Source organism: Ictidomys tridecemlineatus, chromosome 7, assembly GCF_052094955.1.
Source record: "Ictidomys tridecemlineatus isolate mIctTri1 chromosome 7, mIctTri1.hap1, whole genome shotgun sequence".
Lineage (NCBI taxonomy): Eukaryota > Metazoa > Chordata > Mammalia > Rodentia > Sciuridae > Ictidomys > Ictidomys tridecemlineatus.
Genome location: NC_135483.1, coordinates 412,728 through 424,458, shown reverse-complemented (window position 1 = coordinate 424,458; position 11,731 = coordinate 412,728). Strand labels below are relative to the sequence as shown.

General features: G+C 56.4%; 2 protein-coding genes across 12 annotated transcripts in view; both read right to left on the bottom strand.

Moving 5' to 3' along the window:
• Window positions 1-24: 24 nt before the first annotated feature.
• C7H8orf82 (chromosome 7 C8orf82 homolog) lies at window positions 25-1,668 on the bottom strand. The gene is made up of 3 exons (XM_040293442.2): window positions 1,419-1,668; window positions 798-846; window positions 25-614 (listed from the first exon to the last, which is right to left on the bottom strand). The coding sequence occupies exons 1-3, from the start codon at window positions 1,578-1,580 to the stop codon at window positions 169-171; spliced, it is 657 nt and encodes a 218-aa protein (XP_040149376.1). The 5' UTR covers window positions 1,581-1,668; the 3' UTR covers window positions 25-168.
• Window positions 1,669-1,720: 52 nt separating this feature from the next.
• The window catches only part of Arhgap39 (Rho GTPase activating protein 39), an 82,355-nt gene continuing 72,344 nt past the window's right edge, over window positions 1,721-11,731 (bottom strand). For 9 of the 11 annotated variants that reach the window (XM_078016449.1, XM_078016448.1, XM_078016454.1 and 6 more), the window contains 6 exons: window positions 8,891-8,983; window positions 5,597-5,670; window positions 4,386-4,585; window positions 3,637-3,728; window positions 2,751-2,920; window positions 1,721-2,648 (listed from right to left, as the gene is read on the bottom strand). In XM_078016449.1, the coding sequence (XP_077872575.1) occupies window positions 2,454-2,648; window positions 2,751-2,920; window positions 3,637-3,728; window positions 4,386-4,585; window positions 5,597-5,670; window positions 8,891-8,983 (824 nt within the window). In that variant the 3' untranslated portion in view covers window positions 1,721-2,453. The remainder of the gene's footprint in view (window positions 2,649-2,750; window positions 2,921-3,636; window positions 3,729-4,385; window positions 4,586-5,596; window positions 5,671-8,890; window positions 8,984-11,731) is intronic. The other 2 variants (XM_078016452.1, XM_040293439.2) reach the window with 1 other exon arrangement.

Genomic DNA, 11,731 nt, shown 5'->3' with positions numbered 1-11,731 from the left:
CCCGGAAGAGGAGCGAGGAGCGGAGCAAGGGGCGGCGCCGAGCCCTAGGACGGGCAGCAGCACCTCGGACAGCGCCAAGAGGCGGAGCCCCGGCGCACTCCACGCACGCGCACGCGCACTCGGCCGGCAGAGCGCAGGATCCGCGGGAACTCCCGAGCTGTCCGCGGCTCAGGACGGTGGCGTCGCCAGCAGCAGCGGGGCCAGCTCCATTGTGAGGGCGAGGCGACGGCCCTCCCAGCGCACATGCGTGGGCAGCGCTGGCGCGCCTGGCCCGTACTCGAAGCAGGCGCTGAGCTCGAAGGCCAGGGCAGAGCGCACCAGGCCCACGCCGCCCGCGCGCTCTGGCGCCGGGTGGTACAGGCGCCCGTTGGCCGCCAGGGGCAGCAAGCGCGCCGGCTCGAAGGGCACTGCCAAGGCTTCGCCCCCGCCGCAGTAGGAGAGGCGCGAGGGCCCGCGGCCCGGGGCCAGCAGGTGCGTGAAGACCACGGGCCGGTCCTCACAGCGCAGGAAGTTGCGCTCTCTGCCGCACAGTGAGAGGAAGGGGAAGGCGGCCTCGTAGCGCCCGCTGCGGTTGGGTTTCAGGCGAGAGAAGAAGGTGACCAGGAACTGCAGGTCTGGGGGGAGCAGAGAGTGCGGCTGCTCACCTCGGCAGGCGCCTCACCCCGGACCACACCCAAGGCCGGCGCTGGCCTCACTGCCACAGCAGGGCACCTGGTGCGGGTCAGCCCTGGGTCGGGGCCGGGGGCAGGGCCTGTCCTCGGCTGTCCAGAAGGGCGAAGGAAGGGGTGCAGCAGTACCTTTGAAGCAGGTGATGAAGTTCTTCATTTTGGAATCATCCAGGAAGAGCTGCAGAGGACAGGCCGAGGCCAGTGGGTGAGACCCCGTGAGTGTGTGCGGGGAGGTCGACCCCAGGCCTGTGTTCACTGACTGGCTGTTCCCCGTGCACACTCGGTGCAGGGCGGCGCGTTGAAAGTAAACCCCGGGCCTGCTGCCTTTCCGACATCTACCCGCAACCCAAGTAATGCTTCCTTGCACTTTCCGTGGTTTTTCCTTGATTACAAAGCAGGCCGAGCCTCCCCACTCGGGCTCTCGACCTCCCGAACCGCCCGCGGGCTCAGGCCGGTGGAGTCGCCAGCAGCAGCGGCGACGGCCCTCCCAGCGCACGTGCGAGGGCAGCGCGGGAGCACCAGGCCCGTACTCGAAGCAGGCGCTGAGCTCGAAGTCTGGGGCAGAGCGTACCAGGCCCACGCCGCCCGCGCGCTGCGGGTTTTCCCCGCTGACTGTCTGGGCTCTGCAGAGTGGGGCTCACGCACCTTCCAGGTTCCCCCCTTTCCCTTGGCCTACGGGGACTCCAGCTCCTGTGCCGCCCCCACAGAGGCCCTTCCCCTTCCCAGCGCTCGGCCTCGCTCCCCACACACCTGACCCTGATGATCCACGTAGTAGAAATACTCGCGCGTCCGGGGCTCCGGGCTCTGGCCCTGCGTGTAGGAGACGCCCCCGTCTCCGCTGCAGGCCCGGGCTCCCCGCGACCGCGCCAAGGCTAGGGCCGAAGCGCTTAGCGCCCCGCAAGTCCGCCACATCCTACCGCTCCTGAAGCGGTCGGCAGGTCAGGCGGGGGACGGTGCCACGCGAACAGGCGTCCGCCGGCGCCGTGGCCCCGCGCCTCGGGTTCCGGCCCCGCCCCGCAACCCGCAGCGACGGAAGGAACCCGAAGCGGCGCGCGAGTGTCCACACGAACTTTATTCACACGAAAAGCTGTCCCTCGGTCCACGTGTCAGAGCACGTCTGTGGCCCGCTCAGGGGCCGGCTCGGCAGGGCTGGCTGTTTTGTTTTAATAATAAATAAAAACTCAACTCTAAAAAATATATATATAAAAACCGGGAGAAATTAAGTTTGACGACAGTTGGAACTGATTCCATAACGGGATCGCAGGCGAGTCCGGCCCAGCCGCCGCGCGGCGCGGGGTTGGGTCGGGAGCTGCGGGTAAGGAAGGAGGGTGCGAGTGCTCTGCACGAGGGCGGTGAGGACGGCTCAGAGATAAATAGCATCTGGTTAGAACTATGTCCTTAGCAAATTTAGTCCCGACGTCTGTCGCTCTATTTATATCTCTATGCACAGTAGGGCGGGTGCGGGATGGAATCTGGACTCGTAGGTACACCACGGAAAAAATACTCTCCCCCCGCCCCAAGAGTGCCTGCCCGGCCCTGCCCGCCGCGAGGACTTTGGTTGTGGGCCCTCCTCGCGCAGGAGAACCGCGGCCTGGCGGTGGGCAGCCGGGGCTCTGGAGCGGAGAGGCCGCGCGGCGTGTGCTTCGGCCGGCCGGGAGGGCAGTGTCGCTCGGCTCCGGGGAACAGAAGGCACTTCTCGGGGCCGGCGGGGCCTGGCATGCTGCCCCGGCGGGGCCCCCCGCTCCCGCGTGCGCCGCGCAGCCCGCTGTCCGTGGTGCCCGCGTGCTATAGCACGCCCTCCATAAAGCTGGTGTCCAGGTGCTGGATGAGCACGCGCAGGAAGGACATCTCCTTGCGTGTGTTCTCGAAGATGACGCGCGGGTCATCCGACTGGCAGCGCAGGCAGTTGGGCGCCATCACCATGGCCAGGTTGCTGACGTCCATCTTGGTGATGGCCACGTTGGCAGGCTGCACGAACACCTGCGGGAGGGGCGGAGCGGAGGGCGTGGCGGGTGGACCAGAGGCCCGGGGCGCAGGCAGGGGGCGGGGCGCGGGGACGTGGGCGGGGCAGGACGCGGGTACCTGAAGGAAGCGGATGAGGTAGCACAGCACCATGCGATTGATGCGGGGCAGCGCGTGCACCACGGCCACGGCGGCCTCGGGGCTCTCATAGTGAGCGATGCACTGCTCGTAGAACTCGTGCGGGATCAGGGGCTCCTCCAGTTCCCGGTACCACAGCTTCAGCAGCGACGCTGTGGGCGAGGGCATATCAGGTGGGCCTGCTCTGGGAATGCATGGGCCTAGCAGCCCGCTCCGACCGCATCAGGGACCGCATCAGGGACCGTAGGTAAAGGGCCTTCTGGAAAAGCCTGCCCAGGTCTGTGGCCACTGGCGCTGCTCCATCACAGGCTAAATCAATCTCCATGTATATATCCCCTTATAAAAGGTATTCTGGCCGTTCAGTTTTCCCAAGATGGAAATTTGAAACAAAAGTTTCTTAGAACGGGCTGGGATTGTGGCTCAAGCGGTAGCGCGCTCGCCTGGCATGCGTGCGGCCCGGGTTCGATCCTCAGCACCACATACCAACAAAGATGTTGTGTCTGCCGAGAACCAAAAAATAAAAATATTAAAAATTCTCTCTCTCTCTCCTAAAAAAAAAAAAAAAAAAAAAAAAAAAAAAAGTTTCTTAGATCTTCCTTCAAAGCTGGCTTTGAATAAAACCTACGGTCCTGCCAATCTGACTCAGTATCTGTGGATGGAGGAGTGGCACAGTCCAGCCTCTCCCCCAGTGCGGGACATATCCGACTACGATGGGCCGGCCCCAGAGGTGCGGAAGGAAGTTCATGAGATACAGCAGGGAAAGAAGCTGTGGGTGACAGGAGGAGTGAGTAGACAGAGGCTTTGGTCTGAATGGCCATCGACCCTCTAAGCAGTGCATGCTCTGGTGTTGAGTGGTTCGGGGACTTACCTGGGACATGGGGGTCCTCCAGGCCTGTGGGCACCTTCCATTGATCCACCTGGAGCTTCAGGGCGTTTACCTCATCAATGTCTCCAGGCACCCTGCAGAGCACAGGGCAGGTCTCAGGCCCCAGGGCCAGAATGGAACAGTCCTCAAGGCCTTTTCTCAAGGGGGAGGGTGCTGTGACAAAGCCTCACGGCTCTCTTTTAGGCTTCTGCCCCTTATGCTTGGGTCGGGGATGTGGGGTCTCCCAGACTGTCCCTTCCTGGACCCTCTGCAGGCTGTTAAGGCCCAAGCTTGCACACCTGTGTCCCAGATTGGGGAGACTTTTCCTTCTGGGGCTTGGGCAGCCCTGCTCTTGAGAGGTGAGTCAGGACAGGGGCTATGCATCCCTGTTCATAGGTGGGGATGATAAGCCGAGCTGCTGCAATGCTCTGATGCCTAACTGATCTCCCCTCTGGGGCTCACAGCTTAGGCCAAGCACCCTCTGGACCCCTGGTGGCCATTTCTGCACAAGCAAAAATCTCTGGTCATTGTGCTGCCAGACTGAGGATGAACCAGCAGACCTGCCTCCTAAGGATGGGCCCTGACCTTCCTCTCTTGGCCACATGTCCCTTGGGATCAGCTTCCGCAAGGTGGCCCACCCTTCCATCTGCTCTGAGGCAGGGGCATGGATGCAGGCCTGATGGGCCTCCAGAGATGCACTGTGGACACAAGCCTGTGTCTCCCACATCCAGGGACCAGGGTTGACAAGGCACCTGAAGATGCCCTCCGTCTGGTCACCGTTGAGTGCCAGCACCTCCTCGGAGAGCCTCGTCTGTACCCAGGGCAGCTGCCGGTCTGGGTAACGTTCCTTCTGCATGCTCATGACCTCCTGCAGTGCACTGCCAAACATGGATGGGCTGAACACAGCATTCTTGGCGTGCCGGATCTCCTCCACGTTGGGCTTCTTTAGCCCCTGTGAAGACAGCCAGGCTCTTCTGTCCTGGTCTGGCCCAGCCTTTCTCCTGCTAACCCCCCTCCCCCACCCCAAGGATCTTCTCTTCCCTAACCAAAGCCAGGGACAGTCTCAGAACCCTAGCCACCAATTCACCAAGGGGGCCTCTTGCTGGGCCACCTACAGCACCCAAAGCTTCAATGGGCCCCCTGGCCAGGCAGGAAGGTGGATGGGCCAGTTTGAGTTATCAGGGTGGACCACAGTGGGGGCCAGGTCTATTGATCTGTGATGGTTCTGGAAGCCCAACTGGCAGGGTGAGTCCTCTGGTGAGATAGGCCAGAATGGCTGGAGCAACATATATGAGGAATAGGAAGTGGGGAAGGGGCCAGGGTTTGGGACAGGCACAGGGGGCTCAAGAGACTTCCTGGACAAGGGTGGGAGGAGGGACAGAGCCAAAAAACAAAGTCCAGCTGTGTGCTGTAACTGAGGCCTCTATGTTCTTTGGAGTCAGAGAGGCTTTGCAGGGAGGGGCTTAGGCTCCCAGAGGATGCAAAGGCAGGGTCTCTTCCAGGCCCACACTGCAGCCTGAGCCTGCCAGGCTGAGGGAGGGACCCCTCCAGAGGGTGGTCTCGTGGCCTGCCATGGCTGTACCCAACTCCTGTATCTCACCACACCAGCTGGTTTCTTGGGTTGGTACACCCAGGATGCTGTTCCCTTGCTGTCCCTCCCATGCAGCACGAGGGCAGGCTGGGCACAGCCAGGCAGCTGGCCCACTCACGCGAAAAGGCCCCTTAATGCGGCCCTGTGCAGGACACACCAGTTTGCCTGCACCACTTCTGAATTGGGGGTCCAGGCATGGAGAGAAGCCCCCCGAGGGGAAAGGGGGCATGGTACAGGAGGAGGGCCCTGAAGCCTTTTCAGCCAGGTGCTAGGTGCACCCTGGCAGCACCCTCTCTGCCACTCAGTGCTCCCCTGAGCCTCACACCTCCCCACCAAACTTTGGCTGGAATACTCCTCCCAGCATGCTTGTACCTTCTTGGCCCCTGTCAGGGCCGCCTTCTGCAGCTTGTGGTAGCAATACTTGGCGTAGGTGCTTATCGCCACCCCTGGAAAAGAATGGGTTCTGATCAGCCTGGGGTGGATGTGCAGGGACTGAGAGAGAGCAGCACTTGTGGGGGCCCTGGAGGATAGATGGCTTGGCTATGCTCCCACCCACCCTTGACTAGTACAGCAGCCCCCACTCTTAGGTAATGTCCTTTAGAGTGGGGGATCCCCTCTGCCAGCCCACCCAGAACAGGAAGGCCAGGCTGGGGATCAAGCTGCTTCCCTGTATGAAAACCCAGGCAGGACAGAGCAAAATCTGAGCCCCAAGGCCTCCAGACCTCCCCTACCCTCCCTGGCCCTGGGAAGGAGTGCCTGGATAAGACGCCACGCTGTGTGGAAGGCAGCCCTGGTCTTTAGCCAGGAGCCCTCACCGGTCTGAGGCTGCCTGGAGATGGGGTAGGAGTGAGGGTAAAGGGAAGCAAGGCCCTGGTCCTAGGCCACAGTGTGAGGGGGAATGTGGAGCAGGTGTCAGCACGCTCTACCCCATGAGAGGGCAGGGCAGTGGCAGGACCACCTTTGGACCCTTTTGAGAATGGGAACCAGGTCTCCAGGGAAGGGCCTTCTGTAACTCAGCCTCCCTGAAGCAGAGGTTCTAGCCGCGAGTCCTGTAGGGTCAGGAGATGGCAGGCAGAAAGACCAAGACAGTGCAAGTGAGAGAAAGCAACGGAGACAGGAATGCCTCCCCTGGGACCTAGGATGTGTGCTACCCCTCCTGGCCTAAGCAGGAAAGAGGTGGGGAGGCAGGGAGAGAAGATGCCTGAAGCGGGGGACAGGCAGGCAGCCTGAACCGTGTGCTTCTGGGCATGGGACCCTGCTCTTGAAGGCGCTGCCCCTCCCGACACCTGTTAACTCCCAGGGTATAAGGGAGGCCTCTAGACCCAGGCCTTCACAACCTTTGCCTTCTTTTAAACACAGGGGTCCTTAGAGACTCAGTTCAGAAAACATTTTAACACAAATGTCTTAACTCATGAGAACATCATTTTGTTTCTAGTTATCCTAAAATGGCTCTCTCCTTGTGTATGTCTGTGAAAGGAAATTCTTTTTAAATCAAGAAGACAAAAGGTTTCTCATAGACAACCTTCTCCAGGCCCCCCAGCAGGTATTGATCCAGTGCCTGGATCCTTCTACCACAGGCCATTCTGAGGGCCCCTCATTTTGTGAGAATGAACAGACAGTGCTTAAGCAGATGGGACTCAGGCCTTACCCACAATGTTCAGAGCCTAGAAGCTTTGCAGAAAGCAGCAGGTAGAGAAGCTTCCAGGCCCTGGTTCAGCCCAGCATGAGGATACCTGCTCACTGGGCAGGAGAGGTCTGAGGGTAGTGGCAGGGCTGCTTCCTGTCCCTAAAGCAAACACCCAGACCTTAGAGCCTGTGATTGCTTGAACCAGGATGGCGTCCTGGGGCCACTACCTCTCAGCTGATGATCTGTGAGCCTCAGTTTCTTGGTGTCAGGGGTTAAACCCAGGGGGCACTTAACCACAGAGCCACATCCCCAACCCCTCACCCCCAGCCTTAATTTTTCAACATAGGGTCTCACTAAGTTGCTCAAGGCCTTCCTAAGTTGCTGAGGCTGGCTTTGAACTTGGGATCCTCCTGCCTCAGGCTCCCGAGTTGCTGGGATTACAGGAGTGCACTGCTGCTCCTGCCCTTTTCTTGGAGGAAGGACTGGGGCAGCACAAACTCACAGATGCCTGTGAAGGGCTAAGCGGAGGTGGTGGTACCAGGGCTTAGGAGAGAGCTGCAGGCACCACAGCTGTGGTTCCTGGACCAGGTCCTGGAGTGACTTCCACGCTCTCTGAAGCACCCAGGATATAATGGGCAGTGCCCACGGCCAGCCTAGGAAGATCCTCACTTGTGGAAGATGCTCTGCTTCTAGGCTCCTGATCTGGCCTTGCTTGATCCACTAGCCCTACTTGGACCTCAGCCAGCACCTCCATCTATCTGGATGCAGGTTAGCCCTATTTGGTAGATGGAGACACAGCTGCCCACAGAGAGTAGACAGAAGCAGTGTCCATGCTGCTATACCAGGTCCAGATTATAAACTCTCAAGGCCATAGCTGTGGCCAGGGTAGGCTTGCTCCCTTCTCTGTACCTGACACAGCTCAGGTGGCAGTGTCCTCATCAGATCTGCACCCTGGTCCTGAGGCACCTGCTTCCTGCCCTGCCACCTGCAGCAACAAGATTCTCCTGGTCAACTGACATCTGTCCAGTTCCCAGGCCACCAGTGGCTGGCTCAGGCAGGAGCTCAGAGATCCTTCCACTGCTGTCCCAGATGAGTAGCTGGATGCCCATGGCCTGGAATAGAACCCTGAACTGTTGCTGTCCTGGAACAAACCTGCTGGGGGCCTCAGGGTGAGGACAAGTCCCCTGCTCTGCAGATGCCATCCTGGCCTTGCCCACAAGGGCCCCTTCAAGCCCCTGAAGCTTCCTGCTTGCCCTAGGGTTCACTCTACATAGGCCTCACCTGCAGAAAGCTCCCGACCACATGTGTCCCTGAAGCAGTGTGCAGTCAGAGAGGGCTTTTCAGAAGGGGAGAGAAGCAAAGTGCAGGAGGCAGGGTTCCAGACAGACAAGTGTGAGCCACACTTGGTGAAGGTAGTTCTGCACAACTTGTGGTGGGGGTGGTGGGTCTTAGAGGCCCTGAAGTGGCTGACCTGCCATGTTAGCAGGAACTATTCTTATTTCTGGACAGACTAGGCAGCCTGGGTCCTGAGCCAGGGCCCAGGGAGAGGGCAGGGAGACTCCAGAGCTTGGGGGACTGTGCTAGGGCTCATCACGGAAGGGGAGATTCCCTGATGACTTCTGGACACCAGGCTCTACTCTCTGGCCCCAGGGGGATCCTGGGCTGGAGGACAGGGCTGGGAAAGCATTGCCACAGAGTTCCCCTGTTCGCCTTCCTGTGAGCCTTACCTGGATCAGGCACACTCACTCACCTGGGGGCGCCTCCAGGCCTTGCTGGCTATTCCTCATGCCCCCTGCCCACCAATAACCCAGCAAACAAATTTGGAATTGTTCTGGGTACCACCAAGGGAGGTGCAGGGCAGGTCTGGCCTCTCCAGGATCCTGTCAGCCACCCTGGGCCTCCAGAACACTGAGGAGGTCCAAGCCTGAGGTTAGTGTCCCTCCCCGAGCCCAGAAGCGGTTAGAGAAGAGAAGGCCAGGCGGCCGAGGCTGGAGAGCAGAGCTGTGCAGAGGCAGTGCCCGGGGCTGCAGGAGCCCTACCATCCGGCTCTTCAACATAAGGCTTGGGTTTCTTTCTCAATTTGGATTTCTTCTTAGTGTTCCTTTCCAGGAGCTCTCTTATGTGCTGTGTCACTGGGGAGCAAACAGAACCATGAGGACCACAGATTCAAGCCAGGAACCAATGCCCATGTGGTTCCCGCACTTGGTGGCAAGGAGGCCCCTGGGCCTGTTGGGGGCTGTCCCCGTCTAGCTGGGGACTGAGTGTGTCTGTGGGTGGGTACCATGTGCAGGCATATGCACACACGGGGATGCGAGGTGCAGGGCCCTTTTGGCATTGTGGGATCAGAAGACTGGCTCTCTCCATACCAGAGGTAGGCAGAAAGTGGAGGGAAGGGAGTGGGCAGCAATGAGGTGGCCCAACCACTCGGCCTTCTGCTGACAGCAAGCCTGGGGCTGCCCTGGCTCCTGAGCTGGAGGAGATGCTCAGACCATCCTGCCCACCAGCCAAGAAACCAACAGAAACAGGCAAATGGCCACTTGGGTGCTGCTGTTAGGGGAGGAGGGGCTGGGGTTGTCCCAGGGGAGCTGCACAACAGTTTATGCTGTCCCGAGGGACCCTAGTCATCAGCCAAGGTCACTTTTGTCAGGTTTCTGCACTGTGAAGATACTCTTGCCCTTTCACGATGTGCTCTCTGGAGGGAAGTCTCTCACAGGGACCGGACATTTATTCTCAACTTTGAATTATAATCCTCGTGACAATTTTGCTGCTCACCTGTTCCAGCTTTGCCACTGCAGCTCTTTCAGTTGGTTTCTGTGTCCCTTTGACAGCCCCCATTATTGCTCTGCTCAACTTTTTTTTTTTTTTTTTTTTTTAACCAGCAATACTACATCTTGTAGATTCCCTGCACCAGCTTAAAATCAGTCACCCAAGGAACTACAGTTCCTCTTCATGGAAACTGGCATTTAGAAAAACCATCATCTAGGTATTAGGTGAGGGTGTCCGGATGCTAGGTCCCCTCGACTGACAGCAAGGACACACAGGTGTCTTCTAATCCTGTGTGTATACAGCCCTGTAAGAATTTTTTTAGGGGCTGGGGATGTGGCTCAAGCGGTAGTGCGCTCGCCTGGCATGCATGCAGCCCGGGTTCGATCCTCAGCACCACATACAAAGATGTTGTGTCCGCCAAGAACTAAAAAATAAATACAAAAAAAAAAAAAATTCTGTCTCTCCTCTCTCACTCTCTCTTTAAAAAAAAGAATTTTTTTTTATCCATCTTTATATCCATCCACAGATGTATCCATCTGTGTCTATATTAAGGTAAACCCGAGTTCATACTAATACCTTGGTTCACCACCCAGAGCCTCACACAGTCCATCACTGAGCTATACTTCCAACCCCTCATTGTCTTAATTGTGTCTTGGAGGATTCCTCCTCCCCTGCAGATTGGACCCAGGGGTGCTCTACCACTGAGCTACACCCCTAGCCCTTGTATGTATATGTGTGTGTGTGTGTGTATATATATATATATATTTTTTTTTTTTTTTTTAATTTTGAGACAAGGTCTCACTAAATTGCTGAGGCTGGCCTTGAACCAATGATCCTCCTGGCTTAACCTCCTGAGCTATTGAGACTACAGGTATGTGCCATCGCACCTGGTGGATTTAATCTTAAGAAAGTCCAATTTTATCATTGTTTTTCTTTTATAGATAGTGCTTTTGGTATTATATTTGCTTAATGCAGAAAACACAGATTTTTCTCCTATGTTAGAAGTTTTTTATTTTAGGTTTTATTTATTTAAAAATTTTTAACCATTTTTTGCAGTATTGGGGATTGAACCCAGGGTCTCACTCATGCTAAGCAAGCACTCTGCCACTGAGCTACATTCCTGGCCCTTTTCACTTTATTTTGAGTTAGAGTCTCACTAAATTGTTAAAGCTGGCTTTAAACATGCAGTTCTCAGGTCTCAGTCTCCTGAGTTATTGGGGTCATGGGTCTGTGACACCATGCTCAGCTTACTTTTAGGCTTTATATTTTGGTTTATGATCCACTGAGTCATTTTTTGCAGACAGTATAAAGCATAGTTGAACTCTGTCTTGGTTGCATCTAGATGTGCAGGTATCCCAGCACCACTAGGGAAAGCCTGCCCTTTCTTCACTGAGTGTTAGTTGTCCTGCACCTGAGGAAACTGCCCGGTTCTCACATAGGTGTACTTTGGGGACCTCTGTCCACCTTGATGCCAATGCTGCCCTCTCCTGACCACTGCAGCTGTACCAAGCCAGCAAGTGTGGCTCTCATAGGCTGGCTGTTCTTCATCAAAGGGGCTTTGGCTATTTTAGGCCCTTTACATTTCCCACGAACTTTAGAATCAGTCTTTTTGTTGTTATTGTTGCACCAAGGATTGAATCCAGGGTTGCTTTATCACTAAGCTACATCCCCACAGGGTCTTGCTAAGTTGCTCAAGCTGGGCTCAAACTTTCAATCCTCCTGCCTCAGCCTCCCAAGCAGCTGGGGTGATAGTTATGTACCACTGCACCCAGTTCAGCATGTCACTTTCTAAAATTAAAAAAAATCAAAAATTAAATTTTGATTAGGATTGAATCTATAGATCAATTTGGATGGAAATGACATCTTAACAACACTGAGTTTCAGATCCATAAACATGGTATGCTTCACCATTTACTTAGTTCTTTCAGTAATGTTTTGTACTTTTCAGCATAGAGGTCTTACACATCTTTTGTTAGAGTTCTCTCAGTATATCATTCTTGTCAATGCTACTGTAAATGGTATTTTTAAAATATCAGTTTCTTATAGCTTGTTGTAGTATATACAAATTGATAAATTTTTAATGTATTGGTCCTGTATCTTGTAATAAATTCAGT